The sequence below is a fragment of the Chelonia mydas genome, chromosome 16 (assembly GCF_015237465.2).
Source record: "Chelonia mydas isolate rCheMyd1 chromosome 16, rCheMyd1.pri.v2, whole genome shotgun sequence".
In the NCBI taxonomy this organism is placed as follows: Eukaryota; Metazoa; Chordata; order Testudines; family Cheloniidae; genus Chelonia; species Chelonia mydas.
The window spans coordinates 8,263,891-8,291,793 of NC_057857.1; the positions used below are offsets into that span (position 1 = coordinate 8,263,891).

Genomic DNA, 27,903 nt, shown 5'->3' on the forward strand with positions numbered 1-27,903 from the left:
AGTCTATGGAAGTCTTCCTTAATTCTGATTGGGTCAGACCCACAATTCCTATTTCCTGATATCCTACAGAAAAAGATAAGAGGAGAATGTTTTCATTCATTCCTATAAGATAATAGAGACATTAACTGATCACACCAAGTTGTCTCTCTCTTGACTTCTTTTAAGCATCCCTTCTGAATCATCTTGTTGTCAAGTCTTTCCTGTCATCTATTTGTCACTGACTTGAAAAATCCATTATCTCCAGGAAGGAAGAGATCGAAACATTTCCAGTTCCGTAAGTTACAACAAATGAAGCCAGGACTTGGAGGGCTGCAGGAAAGTTGGCTACAACCCAATTTTCATAATTAGACCTCTCAGATAAAGGGGTTTCACCTGGTGTTTCACGGATAAGGTGTGTGGGTTTACATAAAGTTGATCTTCTAGTCATCTTCCTTCTATTTTAGACCTAGCAGGCTCATGATGGTTCATCTGTCCCTTAGGTATTTCCTAGCTTTGCATCTGGGTTGCCGATCAGTGACACAATGGGAACTAGGAGTACTTGTGGCACCTTGTAGTCTAACTGTCAGTGGGAGTTTAAGAACCAAGAATTATTGGAGGTAGGGAAGACTGATCTGAGCCCAACGTTCTTAAAGAGATGCATATCCTTGAATAATTTGTCTCTAAATGGTCATCTACCAGTATTGCTAGACTGTCATCCTTTGCATTCAATCCCTTATCTTGGAATGTATATGGTGCTACTATTCCATTATCATCAAGTTCTAGTACATTCAAATCTCTTTATAATCACAGATTTTTTTTTTTAAAATTCAAGCAACTCCCAAAATAAAAGAACAAAGATTAGCAATGAATCACATTAGAAAGGCCGTTGTCGATATTTTCCATGCCAGGACCCTGTTTAGCAAGTGGTTGACTTTTTTTGGACACCTGTTTACAACCCTCAGGTCCAGAAACCAGACTTTGCAAAAAGTGTCTTACTAAATTGGAATTGCATTAACTCGCTAGGTTTTTCTACAATGTTCAGACACTCTCACACTACAGTGATATCTGATTAAGATGACCAACGACAAATATTGTTATGACCTTTCTTTCTAGGTAGGAGAACCTAGGGCACTGGTAGGATTAAGTCAAGAGTTCTCAGAAGTGGCCACTGACTGTGGGTGTCCCTGAGTTCTGGGTGCCATCACAAGCTTTGCTCCGGAAAATGGAGAACGCCAATATCAGTCACTTCTGAAAACATTGTCCTGACTCTCACTATGTGACCTTGGATAATTCAGTCAGTCAGTAGAGCTGGGAGGAGAGGCTGGGAGTTTCAAGGGAGTTTCAAAGGAGTTTAGGAAACCAAGTCTTACTGAATTTCAATGGGACTTGAGCACTTAACTACCTTTTAGGCTCGTTGCTAAACCCCAGCCAGCACTCAGGTCTCTTGATCTCCAGTATCTCGCTGTAACCCACAACGAACATGGCCTTTCTTGTAACAGCCGCATTGGCCTGTTATAAGACCAGGAAACAGGCACTAAGATGTTCTATGCTTTCGTGCAAACGCTGCATCACTGCTTAAGAATTCCATTAATCTTCCATTTCTGCTTCTTTCACTTTCCAACCTACAGAACATCTGGTCTGAGCAATATCTCCTATGTGGGAGTGGAAGGTGGCAGACTCAGCAGCTGGGATAAGCAGAGCAAAGAGTGAGAACAAAACAATTGAGGAAATGGAAAGAGGAAGTGACAGTCAAAAAAGATTGCTCACACCTCCCTCCCTCCTTCATGACTGAGGAAAACAGGGGCTGTAGGGCTGGGGAACTCTCTCTGGAAACCTCCTTCACTCTTCCTTTGTGACCATTACCAATCTGCTCTTGAAAGGGAAGAGAAACTAGAGTTTAAAATCCTACCCTTGCATGTCGTCATGTTCCCTGCCACTGGTATTGGGAATCTTCTCAACAGGGCCAGTGCAAGGAGGTTTCACGCCCTAGGCAAAACTTCCACCTTGCGCCGCCCACCCTCCCTCGGCCCGGGGAGCCCCCCCTGCGGCAGCTCCCCACCGCCCCCTCCCTCGGCCTGGGGAGTCCCCGCCGAGGCAGCTTCCCGCCACCCCCTCCCTCCCCTCGGCCCGGGGAGCTGCGTGGAGCAGCTCCCTGCCCCAGCTCACCTCTGCTCCGCCTCCTCCCCGAGCACGCCGCTTCTCCCGCCTCCCAGGCTTGCGGCGCCAATCAGCTGTTTGGCGCACAAGCCTGGGAGGCGGGAGAAGCAGAGCAGGGTGGTGCTCAGGGGAGGAGGCGAGCTGGGGTGGGGAGCGGTTCCCCTGTGCGCCCCCCCCCCCCGTTACTTGCTGCAGGCGGCCCTCCCCGCGCCCCCCTGCCCCAGCTCACCTCCGCTCCACCGCCTCCCCAGAGCGCGCTTTTGGCCGCCCCCAACCACTTGGCACTGCAAGCGACCGCCTAGTTCACCTAGTGATTGCACCGGCCCTGCTTGTCAACTGTTCCTTGCAGTGTTCCCTTTGCATAATTTGAAAAATGGGAAGAAAGCCTTTGGAAGAGAATCAATGCCCACCTTCCTCTGGGGAACTTTAAAACAATCCTGCCGCTTAGGATTTAAGTGTTTCAAAAGGGCTTATGACTAGTCTAGGGTAGATGTGTGCCTCTCTCTTTCTCCCTCCCCCACAAAAAATATTGAAATGTCTTGGTTTTGATCCAACATGGCATTAAACCAAATTCTGAAAGCTCAATGTTATTTTACAAACGGGAATTCTTGTTTTCTAGCCAGCCTTAATTGTAATGAATCTATTGCCTCCTTGGACTCTTGGGGCCAGCTGGATTAGGCTACATACCCTGGCTGGCCCCTTGGAACTTCATATTGATGGTGAAGATAGAATTCAGATCTTCCTGCTCTGAAAACACAGCTCCCTCTAATCTGAACTAAAGGGAAATCCTCATTATCAGTAAAGGGCTTCTGGCATATGGTTAAGCATTCCAGTTCCATGCAGTGCGGGAGTGCACTGGCAAACATACAGACTCACCTGGGAATTATGACCAATCCATATGCACTGCTTTAAAAAGCTAGATCCAGATCTTCAGGTGGTGTAAACTAGTGTAATTGACTTGGATGGAGCTACGCTGCTGTAAACCAGATGAGGATCTGACCCTAAAGTGTAACTTGGGCTACCCAATCACTTACATTTTAGAAATGAAAGGGAGCCTATAAACTTCATCACACTATCGTTTAAAATTGTTACCTCTGCCAATACAAATAACCCCTATGAGTCCTGCTACTGAAAGAGATTAGAGAAAAAAAAATATCCCCTCTCCCGCTTCTCCCCCCGACACACACACACTTAGTTTTTCCAGTGTGTTCACATCCAGTAAAATGCATGGAGTAAAGCCAGATTTTCATAAAAGTTCAGCCACCTGAAATTCCCACTCACGTTGATGGGCAGATTTCCAAAAGGGCTCAACTCTGAACAAGCTGTGCTCTTTTGATAAATTGGTCCTCTCTGTAATATTTGTTTCTTCTGCACGAGTAGTCAGTTTCACTCTTTCCCCTTTGTAGTCAGTATCCCTTGTTGTTTGTGGAGTTCTTTCACAAAGCAACACAAGACAGGAAAACATTTTTGGAATGTGATTGGAAATCCTCGATAATAGCCCAGTTCAAAACCCAATAAAAGGGAATACGTTTGAACACAACTGTATAATTAGACTGGAAATCGCTAAGGCTGAGAATTTAGCAAGATTCAAAAAGGGATTGGACATTTATAGGGATATCAAGAATATCCAGAGTTCTTCTTAATGCCAGCAAACATTTTGGAGTGGATATAAACGTGCTTCATGGTTTAACCGAGCTCTGTTACAGATAGTTGGTATGAGGGTGGGGGAACACCTGGCAGATTATCCCACATCTGTTGACTTCAGGTTTCTTTTTCATCTGAAACAGTTGGTACTGGCCACTACTGGAGACAAGATGGTCCTTGGGTCTGACTCAGTCTGGAAATTCCTATATTTCTGCAAAAGTACCTGAAACTACTTTTAACTTGCTTTTTATTAAGTTGACAGCGTCTCTTTAGCTATCACTATTAATGAAATATAGCCTTGTCAATTAATAAAATCCCAGCATCTTCCCTTTTTATATAACCAGGAGGATTATTAAATCCTCAGGATAGTAAGTTCACACTACTGGGAAATCTCACATTTAACCACAGACCTTAGCATAATTTGCACAGGCATAACCGTTGTGGTGTATACCATAGATTTTAAAGACCAACCTGGACCCAACATTTCCCCACTAACAAACCTGTATGAACAGCCTCATCTCTGAGGGTGAGCTTGGGGCGGGGGGAACCCTCCGTTCCCAAAGGTACCCCTTCCCTCCCAACACCCGCTGCCCTTGTTCCATCTCCGGCTGCCTCCTGTCCACGGGATAGGTGTGGCGGCAGCTGCATGCCCCTCTCCTCATGGCCACTGCCTCAGTGTTCTGTGTGTTGTGGAGAGAGAGGCACTGACTCACTAGGGGGCCCACGCCCAGAGCAGGGAGGTGGCGGCGGCCAGCAGGGCTCCCATCCTTTCCCGTGCCAACCCCACAGGCTGGAGGAGGTGATCAGAGACAGCCCAACCTGAGCATCAGCGGGTTGCGTTTTTTCAGGCCTGACCTGAACATGACGCTTGTTGTTTGGTCCCAGGGGGGGTTGAGTCAGGTTGCAAGGCTCTAGTTTCCTGTCTGGAAAGCAGTTTCCTAAGTAGTGAAACTTTAAGAGTCAGTTGGCACGCCTAGCGTGTCTGCAACATGGAATTCAAGATGGATGCATTTACAGAATGCATCACTCACACTGTTCACTCTCTTATGGGGACATTATATTCGTTCTTTCTTTCTTGATTTCTCTTACTCTGCAATAAAAACTATCCAGTCTGAAAGCTACTGAGCTCTTTGCCTAGGGAAACATCACAACCTTCAACTCCTATTAGCCTTTGAGTGGTTTCAGTGAATAGTAAAACAAAATTCACACTGAAGTCACTGTTGAATATTGGATTTCACAACCTTAAAATTGCATTAAAGTTATTCAGGGTTTTTTTGTGGTTTTTTTTTTTAACATTTAATATATATGATAATGAGGAATCAAAGTGCTTGAGCAATTGTTTAAAGTATTAGCAGAAGGTAAATGTACCAAGATTGAATCACCTTATAGCTTTACAGGCTGAAATGGCATTGGCTCTGGAAAGCACCCAAGCTGCACTTAAGTCCAGTCCCATTCAGGACAGCCCCCAAACACATGCTTAACTTTAAACATGTGCTTATGACCCACTGACTTCAATAAGACATAAGCACGTGCTTAAAGCTAAACAAGCATTTAAGTTTTTCTCTGCATCAGGGACAGGCTACTGAGCAACTTGCTGGATCAAGCCAGTGTAAAAGCGGCAATGAATATATTAAAACACCATTATGCAAACCATTAACCCTTGCTACAGCCATTTTACTGATAGAAATGCCCTATAGCTGTCCCAGAGATGGATAACCTTTCGGCAGAAATTTTAAACCAATCTTTAAAATTCCACAGCAGGGATCTCATTCTCAATTAAATTCTATGGGCCCAATTGTCCTCTCATTTACGCCCATGTAACAGCAGGGGAATTGCATTGCTTTCAATGATGTTACTCCAAATTTCTGCTGGTGTAAGTGAGCCCAAAGTCAGGCCATGTGTGTCATTAGAGTAATTTGTTTTAAATCCTGTTTCATTTCCATAGAACCAAATTATGTGTTTTAAAAACATGGGGTCTGATTTTTCCCTTCACTTATACCAGTTTAACTCAATTGCCTCTTGATTTGCACTAACTGAAGAGTTTCCATTGAGTTCCATTGGTCTCTGGACCTCTGATCAGTGGAAGCAGAAAGCGAGGATCAATGCCGGAACAATTAGACTTGCACACAAATCTGTTCCCGTCCCCCCGCCCCAAGAACTTACATGTATTGAGTTAACCAAAATTGAGCTGAAGTCAGCTGAATACCAGTCCACAACCCTGTCTGCACGAGAATGTCTAATGCTTGTCTGTACCATGGGGCTTGTATCTTTATCTATGACACTTACTCAGATTAAAAACAAACCATCACTGAGTTATCAACCAGATCTATTTATTCAGATTTCTAAAAAGAAAATAACAATTTACAAAAAGTCTGCTTCATTTTAGTTTGTTTACATGACATTTATTTAGACGTCCTATATCTGTGTTCATTGCTAAAGCCCCTGGCTACACTATCTCACTGAACACAATCCTGTTTATACATATTTTGTTTAAATAGCCTTTAAGGGTAAAGGCTTTGACACACTAGGCCCAATCCTGCTCACAATGGGACCTGATTCTGATCGGCATCAATCTGGATGAACTCATTTGAAATCAGTGGAGTTAGCCCAGTGCAAGATTCTCATCCTTCAAGGATTTCCACATGTACGTAACCCTAAACATGTGAATAGTCTCATCAGTTTCAAGCACAGGAACGCTTATTTTCAGGATAGTGACCTAAACTGGGATTAATTTTAAGTGATGTCAATGGGGATGCAGCAGTACTGGAACTGAAATTGTTTGAACAAAACCATTGTTTGTTGAACATTTTCAAGAAAAAAATATTGGCGTTCAAACTTTTCTTTTTAAAAATGTATTTTTAGAAATTGGCAAAAAAACAAAAAATGGCTGTTTGGAGAGTTTTTTTTATTGCGTGTGGGGGTTTTTGGGGTTGTTTTTTCCTTTTCCCTTCCTCCCTCCTTTCTCCCACCCATTTTTCAGTGGAAAAAGGAAGACGGGGTGGGGGGGAGAAGGAGGGAGAGGGGAAAACAAAGAAACTAAAAAATCTGAAAAGTTGAAACATTTCAAAAATGAATGTTTGGAGAAAAAATATTCAATAAAATATTGATGAAAAGGTAGAGTAAACAATAAATTATTCCTCTTCAAAACCTGCAGCATTAAAATGACAGGCATTTTAATTTTGGGGGGGCTCCCTGCCCCGCCCCCCCCCCTTCATTTTTGACCATTTGTAATGAGTGTAAACTGGTAAAAGTGAAATCCGATACAGGCCATTGGCTGCAATAGCATCCACTCTCATTCCTTTTTCTTTTCTCCCTCCATGTACTGGAAAAATAAAATCTAAACATGCCCTAACCAGGAACGCAAGCACAACTATCTAAATATTCTCCAGCCCTGCTCTGCACTTGGCATCAATGATTTGCTGCACAAGCAGATGCCACTGGGGAGATGTGGGACTGGCCGCTGCTCTGAAATGTCATACTTTCCCTAGATAAATTCAGGGAGGATAGGTCCATCCATAGCTATTAGCCACGATGGACAGGGATGGCGTCCCTAGCCTCCGTTTGCCAGAAGCTGGGATTGAGCGACAGGGGATGGATCACTTGATGATTACCTGTTCTGTTCATTTCCTTTGGGGCACCTGCCATTGGCCACTGTCAGAAGACAGGATACTGGGCTAGATGGACCTTTGGTCTGACTCAGTATGGCCGCTCTTATGTTCTTAATGCCAAGCAAGCTTCTGTTGGGCCTCTACTGTAAGAAATGATCACACGTCAGGGCTAATTACCTTTATAGTAATCTTGTATTAAACAGGATTGAAGAAGACAAGGGCCCTGGAATATCATTGGTACCTGAGCCTATCATTGGGTAGAACACTATCATGACAGTAATTAAGGGCCTTATCCTGCAAACACACAGACCCTGATCCTACAACCACTTACACGTGTGCTTATCCTCACATAAATGAGATGCTCATGAGTAATCCTCTTGGAGTCAAAAGTTGCTTCCACTCTTAAGCATTCGAAGGATCAGGTCTTAATTTAGTAGTGTCCCAGCAAAGAACAGGGCCTACGTTTGTATTTGCACAGTGCCTAGCACAATGGGAGTCTGGTCCATGACTAGCGCTCCTAGGCAAAATAATAATACATTTTCAAAATTAACCAGTGGTGCCAGGTGCTTTGAAGGCACCCAGATTAAAGCACCTTAAAGAGACCTGAATTTTAGAAAGTGATAAACTCCCATCCTCTGAAAAGCAGGACCCTCAAGGAGGTGTCAAGTTGGGCCCTCAAAATCATCAATTGCATCTGAAAAATTAGCCCTGGACATTTCTTCATGACATTTCTTTGGGGGGGGGGTGTCTCTAAAAGTAATATTTTCCAAAAGCATGCAAGTCCCACTGACTTTATATTAAACTTAGAGCGTGTCTACACGGTGTGCCAATGTGCGCTATGGGGGTGTGATGTCTAAAGCTCACTAATGTGTTGCACATTAATTGGTCCGTGTAGACCAGGCTGGTGCACACTAAAGTTTCCCTAGGGTGCTTTAACACTGTGCTGTTTCAAACCATTTTTGCACACCAGCAGGGCCTACATGGACCAATTAATGCACTTTAGAAATCACATCCTGTAGTGTGCATTACACTCATGTAAACAGGCCCTTAGGCTCCTAACTTCTTCAGTTATGTTGGAAAATTGGATTTGGCCCAGATTCTCAAAAATTCCATTGATTTCAATGGGAGTTAGGCACCCAAATGCCATTGAGGGTCTGGGCCTAAATTACTCAGGCTCCTATGAAAATTTTACTCCAAGTCTCTACAGCCTCAGGCATGTCTACACTTACAGTGCTGCAGTGTGTATGGTGAAGATGCTCTATGTTGATGGGAGAGAGCTCTCCTGGCAGCATAAAAATACCCGCGAGTGGCAGAAACTATGTTAGTGGGAGATGCTCTCCTGCTGATATTGCGGTGTGCACATAAGCGCTTATGCTGGCCTAATTTATGTCACTCATGGGGGTGGAATAGTCACAGTCCTGAGCGACATAAATTATGCCAGCATAAGCTGTAGTGTAAACGTAGCCTTATTCTAACTGCTTAGTTCAGTCAGTTTGGTGGAAGTTGTATCTTTATTATTGTTCCCTCTATAGGAGCCCCGTTGTGGAGGACCAAAACAAGGCCTATGCAACATTTATGTTCAACTTGGATTCTCACAATATGGCGTCAGTGGGATTTATGTGTGCATATACCTGAGCCAGCCCTCAGCATAGTGAAGAATTTCACCCAGATTGTGTAGAATCTTGCCCCCAGATCCCTGGCCAGGAAGATCTGAAGAATGGACATAAATGGAGAAGGAAACTTCAAGACACCTGATGAAACCACCCATTGCCTAGGCTGAGAATATGTAACAGTTAGAACACAACTAAATCCCTCAGACCTGGCCACCTCTGAATTTTGGGAAAGTTTGGATCAAGATCAGAACTTTGCAGGTGACCTCAAACTTTATAATGGTGTGAGTCAAAAGCCTGGCTCCCAAGCCTTCCTCCTTTGGGAAAGTTCAGGTCCACCTCTGAAATCGATGACTCCAGCTCATCCCTCTGATTTTTAATTCTCAGAGGGTGGGATTATTAAAAGCACTCAACTCTGCTCCTATTGAAGTCTATGGTAAAGCAATAGGAGCAGAGTTAGACCAATGCTGAGCATTTTTGAAAATCTCGCCTATATTTATCAGTGACAGACAAATCTTCCAGCATCTGTAGACTCAGGTCAAGAAAGCATAAAAAGATTCAGAGGACTTAGATTCTTTGGTTTCTGAACAAGGACCAGAAACCCAGAAAGAACAGACTGTCGTGTGAGGTTTCTGCTGCTTCCCGTTTCTGGTCAAGTTAGGAACAGAGAGTACGCACAGAAAGCCACAGGACTGCCACATCTGAGGACATGGGGAGGGATAGTCAAAAGCGTCTATGTGACATAGGCTCTTTCAATGGTCCAAGATTGTTCTGTCTTTTGAGGGAACCTCAGAGAAGGTACATCCAGAACTTCTGGATTTGAGAGACAATGAGAAGAGCAAAAGAGGAAAAACTCCTGATTCCAAAGAGCTCTAGAGGTCTTTGGGAGTCTTGCTTGAGTAAGGACTGCAGGGTTGGGCTACCACCCGTACTGAAGGAACTTTGCATAACCAGTGTGTCCTGGGACTAAGACCAAGCTAATTAATACAGGAGAACAACCACCTTCTGAAAAGTGGCCTTCGTTGAGAATTTGGTCTTCTGCAACCCGTGAAGTCTAGGCCTGTGGAATTATGTGTCCTCCAAAGGCTGTCGCCACGGACCTTGCTGAAAAGGCATGATGTAGTTCAAAGAACTGAAATGGGTTTTCTTATTCTATAAACATGGCCAAAAACAGGGAGAAGAGAGGGGGCGGGAGAGAAGATGAAATAGTAAAGTGGTTTGGAATCTGCAATGAAGTGTGGAGTCTGATGCCTGGCCCGGGGCTTTGTTTTCATGAAAGCTGTTTGACACACATTTAGCTAATATAGCTAATTTAGCTATAGCAAATTCTGGCTATAATTTATGCCTATTTCTTGGATGTGGCGTGGTAAGGGCAAGATTGTTCTATCCTGCCATCGTGCAAAGCCAGGGGCTGATGGGTCTAGTTCCACTCTTCCATTATTTCCTCCATTTGCTGAAAGAATAGTGACATATCGTCCTATGCAGGGGGGATTTTTTTTTTAAAAGAGCTATTTTCCCCTTCAAAGTCAAAGCCTTTTTTTGTGTCAGTGCTGCTCCTGCATTCACGTTGGCTGAGAAATCAACTCTTGTTAAAGGTTCCTAAGAGGGATGAACCTCTTTAACCTCTGTTGGCTTCTACTCATGCGACACACAAGTGCAGGCTGATGCTGGATAGAAAGCCATTCATAGACCAGTATAGATTTTTAAGAGCAGAGGGATGATTTGATTCTACCACGGGTCTGAATGTGTAGAGCTAGGTGAATGCTGCAAAAAATATATGCCTTTAAATAAAAAACATGGTTTTGTTTCCACAGTATCTGTGATCCCTTTCACACATTTTTTGCAAGTGTGTGTATGTGTGTGAAATATTTTTCACATGAATGGTCATCAAAACAGAATGATCTAAAACAGTGGTTCTCAAACGTTTTTTTTCTGCGGACCAGTTGAAAATTGCTGAGGGTCTCAGTGGACCACTTAATGATCTTTCCAAATGTTGTTTGTACTGTTAGCTAACTACTGTAAAGCGCTTTGTAGAAAAAAAAACCCTTAATAATAATTAACGTTTTTTTTGTTCTACAAATAAAAGCACACAACTCATATTTTAATACCAGTAGTCTTACCTTTCTAATGCAATGGATGTGCCCTCTCTTCCCCTCTGCGGCAACCCCCGAGCTGGGACTGTGAAGGGTGGCGGGGGTCTCTCCCTTTCTTTCCCACTGCAGTAGCCCCCCGAGCTGGGGCTGGGAAGGAGGGCCGTCTCTCCCCGGCTGCTACAGCCCTGGCTCTGGGGAAATTTGCCTCTTTCCCTGGCCACCACAGCCTTGCACATCCCAAATTCCTCCCACCCCCTCTTCTCACCCCACTGCCCCCTCCCACCTACCCCCTAATCCCCCCAAGGCCATCACCTCACCTTACATGTGCGTCTTCTCCAGGGTCCAGGCACCTAATTAGTGGAGACGCCTGCACATCTCCACTAATTGGGTGGGTGGCCCTTTATTCTCTCATGTGTGGCCGCCCAGGCACGCACTTTAAAGGGAACTATCGACGGACCATCTGAATGGAGCTCGCGGACCACTGACCACAGTGGACCACGGACCACAGTTTGAGAACCTCTGATCTAAAAGATATACTCTAGTTGAAACAGAAATTATTTTGGAGGAGTTCTGTAGCCTGCAAGACTAGATCACCACACTGGTCCCTTCTGCCCTTGGAATCTATGACTTATGTAATTATGCTCCCCCCCCCACACACACACATTTTTGTGTGACTATGTATTTGCACAGATGAAGTGGATGTGTTTTGAAGCTCTTTGTGCATTTTGAAGTCATCTGACCAGGGAGCAGAAACCATACCATGTGACTTGGGTGACCAGTCACATGGCACAAATAATGAATTATTAATATTACAAATATTCTGAATGTGCTCACACAAGCCATTAATCAGAAAAACCTGACTAACAAAACCCATAGTAAAAACTGTAGTCTGTTTAGGGGAAATTCACAAAGACATAAGGGAGCTAAATCCAGTGAAAAACTCCACTGTGAACAGTTCGCCCAGCTCCAGTCATGTGGCTAAAACAAAATATAGGTACTCATGAAAAATCTTTATATCAGTAGGCTTTTGATGGTGAAAAGATAGTATGATCTAGTGCTTGCTTTCTTAATTTTACATTTTCTGCTGTCACCAATAGTACAGGAATTACATTTTAATTAAACATGTTTGTGAAGCTGGAATTTCAGGTAAAACTCTGATTTACTGTACTATAGATAAATAACTTCATAACTTTAGAGCATGGTCCTCTCCTGTTGCATCCTCCATCCTCTACACTCAGAAGTAACAGATGCAAGGTCAAACCAAAAGCACAGTGCAGCCCTGATCCAAATGCCAGATCTCGATGGTGGCCCATATCAAAACTCCAGATGCAAACATTCCCAAATATGGGTGCTCAAATCCAGAGCTCAGTCTAAAATGTCACAAAATGGTAGGTGTTTAGTGCAGTGGGGGACATTCCTTCTTCCTCTGAGCCCCCTAAAAGCAAATGGTTATATGCATGTATGCCGTGGTGACATTCAGATTACCTTTAAAACTTGACTTCACAAAGCACTTCAACATATACTGTAAGGGACAAGCCTGTTACGTGGCACATGGACTAGATTATTATTATTACTTTTAATATTTGTATTATGCATGTACCTAGAGGTCCCAATTGAGATCAGCATCCCATTGTGCTGGGCACTGTACAAATACATAGTCCCTGCCCCAAAGACCTTACAATTTAAATACGAAAGATGGACCAATGGTGAAACACCTTGTGCAAAGCCACCCTGCAGGTCAGTAGCAGAATAGGGAACAGAACCCAAGTCTCAGTCCAGTGCCCTATCCGCTGGGCCACATTGCCTCTCATGACCTAACTTCTTCCCACCTCTGCTTTCAACGATGCTGCCCACAGGCTGTCTCACAGATTTACAGCTGCTTGCTCTAGTTGTAAAGAAAGCATCAGTAATCAGCTTTGACTGCTAGTTTTTGGAAAAAACTAGCTCAAAGTACTATTGTGTATAATTCCAAAATCCTCAGATGACAAGAGATCCCATTCCCCCCAGGCTAGTCATGCTTGCCCAGCTGCTTCTGTAAGTGGAAGATATCAGATAGCTGATCATTTTCAGCATGGACAGTTCTTCTCCTAATTTGGTTGTTTTTGTTTTGAGGCGCCATTGTCGTGACTGCGAATCACTTGCTGGCCTCGTTCCTGACGGACAGTCTTCTGGCATCACGGCAATCCCACTTTCGGCCAAAGCAGAGTGTTTTCCTATGTTTGTTGGGTGAATGTTTTATTGTGTTTTAGATTTCTCTTTTGGACGCTTGGAAAGTTCCTTATTTCCCCTTAGGATGAGGTAATGTATGTCAACTAAGACCAGGTATTGTCCAGCAGAGGCATTGTCATTGAAGGTAGGTTACTTTGAGCTACAGGGAGCAGCCAGCGCACTCCTTACTTTTATCGCTGTACCTGAGGACTGCAAGAACATTCTCATTGGGTAAGAAATCTAAATCCAAATATTTGTACTGCTCAGTTTTTACTGATATCCAGTCATTTGCATCTAGGTTCACCAGATGGAGTATGGAGAGCTCCTGATATATCCTGTTAGAGTCTGCAACTGATGCACACTGCTTGAATACTGTTTGCCTGTCGGTGGTGGGACAATGTGTGAGTAACGTTTGCCTGTTGAGGCTGTTATTCACAAAAAGCTCCATCTGTAGGTCGATTGTGTTTCTTGAGAAGTTGGTTAGATGAAAGTGCAAGTTGCAGTAGACCAAGTACAAGCCTGGCGTCTGGATCACCGGGTCTCCGTTGCTGTTGTACGTGATGTCTTGGAGAATACGATTTTTAGTCCACTTCAGTTTTGGACTATTTATTGGCTTTGACACTAGAAAGAAAAGGAGAATGAGCTAATACAGTATACCAATACGGTGTATATTCTATTTAAACACACAAATGAGAGCTTGCTGGACTTATTTGCTGGTAAATGGTAGCCATGTATTCTGTCATTCTCCTATAGGAGACAACAACCACTGTCCTAGGCCCACTAGGCTTTAGACTGAGAATTTTGAACACCTCTCTTCCCAACTTAAACCTCTCCTCCCAACTTAAACACAAGCAGATGCAGTCAAAATGTTGCCAGGAACATGTGGTGGGAAATAGTGAGCACAAAGACATTCGTTCATTCAATTTTTGTTTTCATCATTTAAAAACAAAATATTTGGTTGCTGAAAACTTAAAAAAAAAAAAAAATTTCCCCAGAAAACCAGTACTATTTTCATGAAAATATCCACTTAGTCAAAAGGCCATTTTCCACCAAATTTTTTTTTATGGAAAATCTTCAGCCAGTTTGAGATATAGGCTCCCATAAACTTGAATTAGCTGGACTCATTCACTGACCTGTCATGTATGCCGCCACTTTCTTAAATGAAGCATTCTGTAGGGTTGTTAAAACATCTAAATCATTCCCTGGAGGAAGCAAAAGATAAATAACCATTGCAGTTTCATTTCCATTAGAGGGTTTGCTACCAGTAGTCTTTTGCAGTGATTCTCCAACCCACACCATCATGAACCGTTCCCCATCCCAAGTAAAAAGACCAAGTCCCATGGTCCTCAATGCAGCATAATCCTATTCTAGCTTCATTTCATTTTTTAATGAATGGAGAAAATTCATTCCTGGTTTAACTTTACTGAAGTCAGGGATGACTTTATCTCAGTATTGCTTTAAATTCATTCTGCTGACACCCAGATGGAATACTTGTCAGCTGAGGATGCCAATAAAAGACAACAGAGAAAGAACTTGAAAATAAACCAAATATTATCCCAGAAATTAATTTGCTGGGAGTTAATAAATCAGTGTTCTGGAAACATAATTGTCCCTATATTAATACATTTTGCAATAATTGTCCCTATTGTACTGCAAATGACTTAGCCGAAGTACCATTTTCAGAAGCGATTTCGGCGTCTATGGGCATGTCTGCACTTGCCATTTAAAGCGCAAAAAGTCCCTTTTTGTGCGCAAAAACCGTGGGAGCATCTACACTTGCCAGTGACTTTCTGCAGTGAAACTCAGAAGTTTCACCGCAAAAGAAAACCACCTCCACGAGAGGCGTACAGCTCTTACTGATGATGCTTTTGCCCTGATGGGCATGTGAAGACCCGTTTTTCCTGTTTACAGTGCTTTTAGCCTCCACAGAATATCCCACAGTGCCTAGGTGACCACTCTGGCGAGCAGCTCTGCTGCTCTGAGGCCAGGTAAACAGACGTCCGCCCCTCCCCGTGTAAAGCTGCGGAACTTTGAAACTCCCCTTCCTTTGTCTTGGCAAGTGCTCACTTATCCTCTGGCCAGGTGACAATGGCTGCTCCATGGAGCAAAGGATCCCCTGCTCCGAGCAATGCTGAGTTACTGGAGCTGATCAGTGTTTGGGGAGAGGCGGCTGTGCAGGGACCCAGGATGCCCCGCCATCACCCCACACTTCCCACAAGACAAGACCTACCCTCAAAATGGAGAGATAGCTGCCCTAGAGCGCTGCTCTCATCAGCAAAGGAAGTGCTGCAAATGTGAACACGATCTGACGCCGGTGGAAGTAAGTGAGAACACAAACCAGTGCTTTTCTTTCACCGGTTCCCAATCACCGGTGAAACTGACAGCTCAAAAACTCTGCAAGTGTAGACATAGCCTAAGCCTTATTAACTTTCTAAATAACGCCTGATCCACACACAGCTTTCATATCAGTATAACTATCTCATTTAGTAAAAAGAAAAGGAGGACTTGTGGCACCTTAGAGACTAACAAATTTATTAGAGCATAAGCTTTCGTGAGCTACAGCTCACTTCATCGGATGCATACTCATGAAAGCTTATGCTCTAATAAATTGGTTAGTCTCTAAGGTGCCATAAGTCCCCCTTTTCTTTTTACGGATACAGACTAACACGACTGCTACTCTGAAACCTATCTCATTTAGGGGTATGATTTTTTTACTGATATCATTATACTGGTGCAAGCCTTCGGACCCAGTTACGCTGGTATAAAGGTGACATACACTGGTACCCCTTCTTCCCCATCCCGTATGGGGATAAGTTATAACATTTAACCACCCTAGCGAGTTTCACTGCTTTGACTAGACCAATGTAGTTAAAGAAGTACAGCTTTCTAGGGTAGACAAGGCCTTGCTTTTGAAAAGGGGATTTAGGCTCACACGGGCACTTTTGACAATTTTACCCTATTTCTTTATAATTAGAGAAACGTTAAGATGAGCTCAAAGATGTTCATGGGAGTTTGATGACCCTCTAGACCTGAAGGCCACAGGTTACTTCATATAAGACAATTTGATTTTTGTATACGTTTCTTCCTGCATAACAATAGTGAAAGAGGAATTGGTACGCACAATGCAAGCACCTTCAGTCAATCCAGGAACTGAAGCTGGGGAGGAATGGGGCGTGGGGAAAGCCAGTAAAACCCAACAAAAGATGCTTGAGATGTTTTCCATTAGCTCTTCAGACTCCGTTGCCATCCTTGAGCCTATTTTGCCATCCTTGAGCCTATTTGCTCATTGTCATGCCCTAAATCACTGCCCTATCAGCATAATCAAGCTGTAGACAGAGGACAGAAGGACTGTATAAAGAGGACTTTAAATTTTTTTAGTGGTTCAAGAACTCTTGCAAACTCCCTAAATGTTATGAAACAATTGACCCTTTTATATACCCTCTCGGAGGTTTTATTTCCATTACGCACAAATGCATTTCACCCGCATCCTTTTCTCTGATGATGAGGCAATAAGAAATGGCTGATTTGCAAGCGTGAAGCTGAGCGACTCAAATTATGCAATGGAGAGGTGATCTCATGCATACTGCGTGTGAACCATAGACTGCAGTGAGTAGGGCACTGTACTTCTGTAGCTGCTTTACCGTTGCTCAAAAGCAGGAGAACAGGTCCCCCTACTGGGCAAAAATAGTGCAGCATAGCTGAATTCTGTCAATACAACAGGGAGTGAATTTCACATTCTACCACAGTGTGGATGCAGATGTTTGTAAGCCAGACCTCCTCCCTTCTTAACCAACGATCCTGTCAGCTCTTAGCCTCTTGCTAACCTGTCCCCCAATTCTCCTTCTTTTATTGATTACTGCAACAGCCTTCTCCTTAGCCTTGACCAATGTAATCTTACCCCGCTCCTATCCATTCAGAATGCTGCTCCAAAGACCATTTTCCTAGCCCGTCGCTTTGAGCATGTCACACTTCTCTTTGAATCACTCGACTGGCTCCCTCTTCTCTAGCGTGTCAAATAAAAGGTACTTCTCTTCACTTCCAAAGCCCTTCACAGCCTTGCTCCATCCTGCCTATCGTCTCTCCTTCACTGTCGATGCTTGCCTCCAGTCTACCTATGCTACCACCCTCCACTGCCCACTGGTTCAATTTTCAAACAAGCACCTTCAGGCTTTCTCCCACGCTGCCCCTCACGCTTGGGCGTTGCTCTCCGTTAACATCTACAAAGCTACCTCATTTAGCCACCTTCAAATCTCCCCTTTGCTGTGATGCCAACAAAAAACCTTGACACAGTTCAGCTGCTGGTGTGCTGACTGCCAATTCTGTCTCATTGTTTCCCTGCACTCATCCCCTCTAAATATAGCTATTTGTTGTCTCTTGTATTATACTGGGATTGTAAACTCTTGGGGAAGGGAATGTATTTTGTTCTGTGTTTGTATAATCCCTAGCACAGTGGGACCTTGCTCCGTGACTGGGTCTCCCTTGCACTATGGTAGCACAAATAATAAATAGTAATAATAACCATTACTTTGTGATTAAGACAGAAAGATCTTGCATCTCTTGTGTTTCCCCCCCCCCCCTGCCCCCGCTCCATAGTTTCCCTGACTGTTTTGGCTATAAACTAGGTGTTATAAACTAGAGCACACGGTCCAGGAAATATATTTCAGTGCACAGCTAATCATTTCCTCCAGATGGGTGAATGCTACTTTCACATAGTACATGAAAGCCCCATTGACTAAGTCACATAGAATTACACAGGGCATAAGTAAAATCTGTGACCAGTAATCCAGACGCGGAGAGTGTGTTGTCTAGTGGCTAAAACAGGGGAACAGAAGTCAGGATTCATGGGTTCTGTACCTGGATCTGACACTACAGGGCCAAATTCTCCAGGTGTAAATGGGCTTTAATGAAGCTGTGTCATTTTATGCCAGCAAAGAATTTGGCCCAAGATATACAGCCAAATGCAAGTCACTGACACCTTTCTATGCCTCAATTTCTCCTTCTGTTAAACTGGAATAATACTTATCAACCTCACAGGGTTCTTACGAAGCCTTGTTAATGACAGGGCCAACTTCTGCTGTCAAAGCACATCAGTAGTAAATCTGGAGTAACTCCACTGAGATCAATAGAGTTACTCATTTACACAGTGTAAATGAGAACAAACTGTGGCCTGTGTGTAAAACTAGTTAAGATTTTCAGATAAAATTTGCTATAAAAGTGTAAGAAAAGAGATCCTAATGTCTAGGTCTCAAGAACATCGGCTTAGGCTGACTTTGATGTCAGAAGGTAGAGGTTGCCTGTCATTGGGGTGGGCAAACAGGGGAGCAGTTGAGCTGCTATAGATAATCCTACTGGCTGGGCATTTGTAATGTTGCAATCTTTGTACGCATACCACCAAACCATTGGCCAGGCAGGTGACGAACACAGGAATGAATTAAATTAGATAACACTAAACATATGACCGAGGCTGGGATTTTCAAAAGGGCCAAAGGTAGGTGACTGTTGCACACGGAAAGTCCATGACAGTGGGTCCTTTATTGTTGAAAATCCCAGTCAAAGAAAGACCAAAGCACAGACTTAATCACATTGCTTCATGCACAACTGGAAATTGCCCAGATACTACAGTGATGAGAATAGAATAGAATAGAATAGAATAGAATAGAAAGCTTTATGACTATCCTAGATACTTAAAACCTGCATCATGATGAAAAATAGGATTTGGTAATATGCATTCATAGCCCTGGACCCTAAAAACTTCATCTGTCCTACAGGAGGGTAGAGTCTGTTTTTGGGGGTGGGAGTTTAACAGAAACTCAGTGTTAGTGAGTGGAATTCACCCTTCAGATCAGAAAAGCCCCTGTAGCATTTAAAGCTCCAGCACTCCAAGCTCTATTGATCAAGCAAAGAATGCTGCCTTGAAATAAAGAGCATGATTGAGCAAAGAGCTGAGTACCTCACTAGATAACTTCAGGCGATTCAAGGCATCTCCCACGATCAGCTCTGAGCTGAAGTGACTGTACCTGGCCTTTGTAAACCTGTACTTGCTTTCATTGACGTCAGTAAGTTTTAATAGCATTTATTTGGTGACATCAGCTGTGTTTCTGAGAAAACCAAGCATGGAAAAAAAAAGTCTGGTTGTAAAGAAGCATTTCCTGAGCTGAAGCTGCCACTGGGGCTGCTTATAACCATTTTTCAGTTTTGCTTTTCTAGTTAGTTATTCTGATCGCAATTGGCCCAGTGCAAATCAAAGGAGTTCCATGAGCGTAAAACTAGTGTGAGTGTGTTCAGAAGCACAGGAAGATCCGTGTGTGCAGGGCTTAATTCTCTTACGTACAATGGTGTAAATCAGGAGTAATGCCACTGAAGTCGGTTGGGTTACATCAGTTTTAAACCACAGTAAGTATGAGGAAAACCAGGGCCAGATGCTGGAAACAAGGGTAAGGGAATCTTTGCTGGCTGCATGTTTGTCCCCTGAGATGTGTGGTACCTGAAGGTCACATATGGTGCAAACTTGAGGAGAGTCTGACAGTGGGAGAGAAGCCCTAGAGGGAAGGTGTGTAGACTATTCTGTCCTGAAGATGCTACTTATGTCATGAGACTCTCAACATTTGTATGCCATTGCCATGGATGCTGGGAGTAAGTTACATGTGGCTCCCAAAGGAACCTATCTTGAGGGATGCGGTATCTGCATGCTGAAAGACAGGAGACAGTAACAGCTCACACAAGCCTAGTGTATCTCCTTGGGGTCCAGATCAAGGGAGGCTCCCTATCTGATGCGACCAATAGAGCTTGCTATGTCTATGGAACATGCGTCTCAGGTGGGCTACAGCCACATCTGCAGTAACATTGGGAACATGACTCAGATTCCACCAGTCATGCAAGAAGGCGGGTGTCTACAACAGGTACACAATGTTATTCAGTGGACTGTAGCTTCAGGACAGGAAGAATCTGAAGGCCATACACATGCATCTGGTCTTTCTGTCTCACACACACAGAACATGGTGAATCCAGCCACCAGATGGAGCACTCTGGCAACAGGATCAAGGAGTAAACAGGAGAAGATGCTTAGACAGGATGTCTTGGCAGATGAAGTTTACCCTGATTAGGTAGTCGCCCCATTTCAATGAAATTCTCCTGCACATGGTGGAGCATCAGGTTTGGTTGGAGCTGAGGGAGCTGAACATTTGTGATTCTTATGGAATTATTTAGGAGGTTCATAAAATGTGGTCAGCTTATTTGAAGTATAATTTGAACCAAAATGATTCTACAAGTCTGATTCAAATAATACTACAAATTTCTAGCTAAACAGCTGCCTGTGAAGAGACCCCTGTAGCTAGGCAGCCACAACCTGAGTGATCTATTTTTGGGATCCAGTACACAGTGTATCTGCTTTTCGGCTAGCCCCTCTCTCTTCTCTGGCTGTTCCTCTCCATCTCCTAAGGGGATGGTGAACCCACTAGCCATCACCTACAGCCCCCAACTCAAACCTCTCCAAAGGATCTACAACCTATCCTGAAGGACGATTCCTCACTCTTACAGACCTTGGGAGACAGGCCAGTCCTTGCTTACAGACAGCCCCCCAACCTGAAGCAAATACTCACCAGCAACTACACACCACACAACAAAAACACTAACCCAGGAACCAAACCCTGCAACAAATCCAGTGCCAACTCTGTCTGCATATCTATTCAAGGGACACCATCATAGGACCTAAGCACATCACCCACACCATCAGGGGCTCGTTCACTTGCACATCTACCAATGTGATATATGCCATCATGTGCCAGCAATGTGCCCTCTGCCATGTACATTGGCCAAACCGGACAGTCTCTACGCAAAAGAATAAATGGGCACAAATCTGACATCAAGAATTATAACATTCAAAAACCAGTAGGAGAACACTTCAATCTCCCTGGTCACTCAATAACAGACTTAAAAGTGGCCATTCTTCAAAAACAAAACTTCAAAAACAGACTTCAACAAGAAACTGCAGAACTGGAATTAATTTGCAAACTGGACACCATCAAATTAGGCCTCAATAAAGTCTGGGAGTGGATGGCTCACTACAAAAACTAATTTCTCCCTACTGATACTCACACCTTCTTGTCAACTGTTTGAAATGAGCCACCTTGATTACATTGGCCTCATTAGCATTACAAAAGTGATTTCCACCCGTTCTTGTCAACTGTTGAGAACAGCCCACTTCCACCTTAATTGAATTGCTCGTTAGCACTGACCCCCAACTTGGTAAGGCAACACCCATCTTTTCATATGCTGTGTATTTATACCTCCCTACTGTATTTTCCACTCCATGCATCTGATGAAGTGGGTTTTAGCCCACAAAAGCTTATGCCCAAATAAATTTGTTAGTCTTTAAGGTGCCACAAGGACTCCTCGTTGTTTTTGCTGATACAGACTACACAGCTACCTCTCTGAAACCTGTCACCAATAATGTTTGAGTCACAAGTCCAAACCCACTATTGTTTAAGTTGCCTTTGAAATTAGGCAAAACGAGTTCACCCATCTCTAGCAAATATCTGCTTAGCTATCTGAGAGTATTTTAATTAAACCGGTAGGTTTGCTTTTGTATCCTGCCGCCAGCTGCAAGACATGGCAGCCGCTGCTGCTGTCAGATCCTAGGGGATCCTACAAGCTGAGCAGAGCTCTTCAGCATGACCTTCGTGTGCTGCTTTTACTAGGGCACCGTCGTGGAGAAAAGCAGGTAGCATGGTTGAGAGAATGGGAGTTCTAGTCCCAGCTCTGCTAATAACCTGCTGGGTGTCCTTGTCACTTCATCAGCCTCTGTTTCCCCTCCCATCTTTTTGTCTGTCCTGTCTTCAGGGCAGGAACTGCCTTTCATTATGTGCCGGCACAGTACCTAGCACAATAGGGCCCTGATCTCTAGGCTCTGTTGTAATACAAATAATCATAACGAACTAGAGATGGTGGCAGAATTTCCAGTGGAGCAATTTTTTGTTGGAAAATGCTGACTTGGTGGAATCGATACGTTCCATTGATTCTGTCAAAACTTTCACCAGAAACTAAGCTGGCTGGGGCAGGCTGTCTGCCTGGTTTCCTGCTATCTGAGCTGCTTGCCCAAGTCCCCCGGTTCCTCAGCATCGCAGCTGGTGGGACCTCTTGTATATTGCAGGCTATTAAAAAATGTATTGAACCAAGCAGCTTGGGTTAGACTAAAACGTGTCTTCCACAAAAGCATCCAGTCTTGATTTCAAGATCTCAGCAGATGGAGACTCCATCACTTCCCTTGGTAGTTTGTTCCAGTCATTAATCACCCTCACTACAAGCAAGAGGTGGTTTATTTCTAATTTTAATTTGTCTGGCTTTAACTTCCGGCCACTTGTTAATGTTATGCCAGACATATTGCATTGGTGGTCAGGTAGGGAAGCCTGGTTTAGAAGTAAACTGAAGGACCTGATTAGCATTTGCAAGCCCAGACTTGCCACCACCCACTTTTTCTCCTAAAAGGAAACAGAGGAAGAAACAAAAAACGGTTTCTATAATTGGGGACTAGGAAGCTCTCAGAGGGTAATACCAAACCTGTCTGTGAATTTCCATACTAAAGTCATGGCAAGGTAGCTTTCTCCTCCCCACATTACATATACAAATGTACTGACTGTGACTTGCAAAGACAGGTCAGTAAAGTTGCAGTCTTTCCATATCTCTCAGTCCAGACAGACTCCTTAGAAATTGACTACCATCATATGACTGGATTCTGCTTTCACTTGCATTATTTTTGCCCCAGTGTAACTCCAGAGTCTTCAGTGGAGTTGTACCGGATTTACTCTGGTGTAAGAGAGACCAGATTCAAACCCATAAGATGAAATTGTGCTCTTAGTTCTATTGGTATAAATTTGGAATTACTCCACTGACTCCAAGTTTATTCTGATTTACTCTGGCATAATAAAGATCAAAATATGTCCTGCAGTGTCTTATCACTCAGCTCCTAATGAATTTCAATATCTTACTTCCAGGCAAACGATGAAGTATCTCCTGGTATACCCCGGGGTCAATGAGAGCAGAGTTTGGTGCCATGACTTCATGATCCAGAGAAGAACAAGAGAAGTCAGCAAGCTGGAGACATAGAACTTGAAGGGGAATGACAGATGGAGAGGTTTGTGGAGCCCTGATAGGTAACTCTCACCAAACAGCTTCTGACAGGCAGAATCACTTGTTAAGCAAAATGGTCAATGCATGCCAAGAACCGTGGAAGTGATTTCACAACTGCAGAGACTACATTTCAGGAAAGATTTATTTTAAGGTGATCTTAATTTTTTCCCTCTGTTGCTTGTGCCATTCCACCGAATAGCGAAAAGAGATTTATCAATGCTTCAGTGGCGCTTTTTCAAATAAACATTTAATTAGCTGGCAAAGCATGCCTCTAAATTAGATGCCATTAGACTATTTCAAACCTATCCCCAGAGGATTGACAGCTGAGTAAGGAATATGTACACCTGAATAAATTTGCTGTTAAGTACCCATTGGCATTTAGTTAATAATATGCAATAGGATGTAAACTCTAAATGAAACATGAGATGAAAATATAATGCATGTTTTTAGTATCACTCAATCAACTCTGGAAAGTAGCATATGTCTATCCCACTGTGAATTTGCCTGATGATACATTTTTTAATTACTTGATAATTTGCTATTTTTTCCACCTGCCTCCTTCAGGACACAGAGGGGTAGAATTAAGGTTGCACTGACAACCATAAATCTGGCATTTCCTAACTTTTGAATGCTTGACTTTACAACCTAACTAACTTTCTCTGAATGTAGCTTTTTGTATATAGAATGTATATTTACATGAAGGCCACTTTACACCAACTGAGTCATGGAAAGGGGCCTCAAAGTGCACACAAATCCCACTTTGAGTATGTCTACACTGCAGCTAGGAGCAAATGAAATGACAGCTTGTAAGCATCCTGAGAGTGCACATTCCTTCTGTCTGGCATTCCCCTGGTTATTCGAGCTGAGAGAGAGAGCAATTGGCAGGAGCTGGCTGGGAAGGAATCAAGGTTTCAGTGTGTTTATTTAGAATCATAGAATTGTAGGACTCGAAGGGACCTCGAGAGGTCATCTAGTCCAGTCCCCTGCACTCATGGCAGGACTAAGTATTATCTAGACCATCCCTGACAGGTGTTTGGAGATTTTTAAGAGCAGATAAGACAATGATGGAGATTCCACAACCTCCCTAGGCAATTTATTCCAGTGCTTAAAGACCCTGACAGGAATTTTTTCCTAATGTGGAACCTAAACTACCCTTGCTGCAATTTAAGCCCATTGCTTCTTGTCCTATCCTCAGAGGTTTACAAGAACAATTTATCTGTTTCCTCCTTTTATGTACTTGAAAACTGTTATGCCCCCCTCTCAGTCGTCTCTTCTCCAGACTAAGCAAACCCATCTTTTTCAAACTTCCCTCATAGGTCATGTTTTCTAGACCTTTCATCATTTTTGTTGCTCTTCTCTGGACTTTCTCCAATTTGTCCACATCCTTCCTGAAATATGGTGCCCAGAACTGGACACAAGACACTGGTTGAGGCTTAATCAACATGGAGTAGAGCAGATGAATTACTTCTTGTGTCTTGCTTACAACACTCCTGCTAATACAAGAATAAGTGAGCAATCTACCTTGCACCACAGAGAATTGTATTGTACCATTAGCTTTGGATTAAATATACATTAATTGATCGCCAATTTCATTGCACCTGGTTTTCATCAATTACTCTGTCTATGGTAAGCATCCACTACTGCAGCTCCCTCTGCCTCTTACTAATTAGGGCTAAAGCCTCAGATGGCTGTAAATCAGCATCACTCCAATGATGTCAGTGAGGCCATGTCAACTTACAATTGCCAAGGCTCTGGTCCTCTGAGTGTCTCTTTTAGTCCCTATCTTCACACTGCCAGTGTCTGCCTTTCCTTCTCTTGGTGTAAAGATTAGAAATGGTCCAAACTTGGCTGATGATGTTTTGCAAATCTTCGGAGGGCGTTTGTAAAGCTTACTCAGGTTCTGGTATCAACCTCAGTTACTATGGTGTAAAGCCAGGGTAGCTTCCCTGAAGCCATTACTTTGGATTGGTCCTCGGGTGACTGAGAGCAGAATGTGGACTTCAAGGATCTAATCTTCTCTTTACCCAAACCTGGTTGTGTAAATTAAAACCTCTTATTTCCAGAGAGATTCGATTTGAAAACAATAAAAAGTGATGAGACATTTATGCTGCCAGGAAGCTTGTGATGGTATAGTTGGCATGTGACGGCAGTTTGGTATGCTGGAAAGCGTATGAACTTGGACAGACATTGCTCTGAGTTACCTCTGTGTAAATGCTGAGTAAGAGAAACGCTGATCTCGTAATTAAGGCCCTGGACTGGCACTCAGGAGTTCCTGGTTAAACTCTTGACTTTGCCACATGCTTTCTGTGTGACCTTGGGCTAGCCAATATAAATTGTCGTGCCTCAGTTTCCCCACATGTAAAATGATAATGGTAATGATGCTTTCCTTCTTCTTGGAGGTGGAGATAAATTCATTAATATTTGTGAGATGCTGAAATACTTGGTGATGAGGACCATATAAGCAGATGGATAATTGCAATGAAACCAACAATTACTCCAGTTTTATGATGGTTTAAGTGACAGCAGACTCTTGGCCCACTGTATACACTATTCTCATTAGAATTGTCTCCCCCTCTGTGCTCTGTTTTCCCCCCACATATTTCTCCCTCTGCCTCTCTTGATGCCCCATTTTTCACCAGCCTCCCGCCTACCTCCACCTCAACTCTCCTTCTTTCTTGCATCCTCTCTGAAGCAGAATGTGAACCCAGTACTGTTTGAAGTCATATCAAGCCCATGAACCCATGGTGTCCCAATGGTTTTGACGAGAGTGACAATGACCCATCCCTAATAAAAACAGGGTAAAATGTGTCTCTGCGTGCAGGAATGCAGGACTGAGCCATCCAAGTGCTGCCATATAATCAGATTAACGTTCACATCCTCTGGCAAAAACCACACTGTACCAAAGACAAGAAATGCTTGTTATTTGCTTAGCTGTGCACTGGTTTCCGGACGTACTGAGTAACTTATAAGCTTTTTCCACTGGCTTGGCTTTTACAACAAGAGGAGAGTTTGGGTAAGTGATTAAGAGTTGCGCAAACAGCTTTTCGTTACCCTGGGTGGCATTTGCATTATAAACCAGGCAAATTATATTGATAGTCAGTTACAGGCCTTACCTTTTCTGCTTGCATGTGTAATGCCATCCTCTGGGGGAGCCAGGCCCTGAAAGAAAAGTAAGGAAGCCGATATTTATTCTAGGCCCTATGAATATTTGTGTTCAAGGTACAGAGTGGTTTCAAGTTATGTTCTATTACATTCTGTCCCTGAAGAGTGAAATTCAATCTGAGCAGCAGACCAGCACAAGGCCTTATCCATCACTTGTGTCCCATGGTGTCCTACAAGCAAGAGGTGGTTTATTTCTCATTTTAATTTGTCTGTCCTCCAATTCTGGCTGTGACTAGAACCAGAAGTGCTGAAATGACAGGCAAAAGGATCTTCGTTCAGTGGCCACAAGGCAGAAATACCTGAAAATGTCAAGGGAACATACTTGACAGTGGGCTAAAGTCTGGTGAGTCCTGCGATGGTTAGGTAGAAAGAGGGAAGAAAGGTTGAGTGTAAAAGGCATTACTTGGTCTGATGTTCTGTAAATCTGTCTGAGGCACAAGGATCAGCCTTGTGATCCCTTCCACTCTTTCAAGTCCTGAGGTGCTAGTCCTAAATGTCCATGAATATTTTTAATATAACTCCTTGGCCAACTGTGCCTGTGACCCCCTTCTGTGACTGACCCACAGATCGGCTGCTACAGCTATCATCTAAGGCACTTCCTCCTTTAGTCCAAATGGTAGACGTTTGTACGACACAGCTAGAGATCTATTTAGGTACTTATATGACCCTTGTTACTGTAACATCTGAGGGCCAGATCCCCAAAGGTATTTAGGTGCCTAACACCCTAAGGAAACTAGTGGGAGTTAGGTGCCTAAATGCCTCTGATGATCTTGGCCTGAGTGACTTTCAGCCATTAATGGATTTTACCTTCTAAGGATCCCCATGCAGTAGGGAAAAAATGCTATCTCCATTTTACAGAAGGAGACCAGAGGCATGGGGTAGAATGGCTGACTTGGCCAAGATCACTAAGGGAAGCTGTAGCTGAGCTGGGAATTAAAGGCAAGTCTCCTGTGCTTCAATCCAGGGCCCTAGCCATTAGACCGTCTTTCCCACCATGGGACCCCACAACCAAGGACTCAGGGCATTAAATCTCAATGCAATATACCTGGTTCTAAAAAGAGGTGTGCACATTTTGCCCTGTGAAGAAGGAAACTTTGCATCTACAATTACATTTCACATGGGCTGTTGAGTAATCACAGTTAACTCACGCGATTAACTCAAAAAAATTAACTGCGATTTAAAAAATTAATCGTGATTAATCGCAGTGTTAAACAATGGAATACCAGTTGAAATGTATTAAATATTTTGGGATGTTTTTCTACATTTTCAAATATATTGATTTCTGTTACAACACAGAATACAAAGTGCACAGAACTC

At 43.4% G+C, this 27,903-nt stretch overlaps 1 protein-coding gene across 1 annotated transcript in view; it reads right to left on the bottom strand.

The window, feature by feature from the left end:
- Positions 1-6,093: 6,093 nt before the first annotated feature.
- The window catches only part of TNFSF8 (TNF superfamily member 8), a 29,319-nt gene continuing 7,509 nt past the window's right edge, over positions 6,094-27,903 (bottom strand). Inside the window, exons 2-4 of the mRNA XM_007057318.4 lie at positions 26,538-26,583; positions 14,433-14,501; positions 6,094-13,920 (exon numbers count right to left, since the gene is read on the bottom strand). Of these exons, the coding sequence (XP_007057380.2) occupies positions 13,460-13,920; positions 14,433-14,501; positions 26,538-26,583 (576 nt within the window). The 3' untranslated portion in view covers positions 6,094-13,459. The remainder of the gene's footprint in view (positions 13,921-14,432; positions 14,502-26,537; positions 26,584-27,903) is intronic.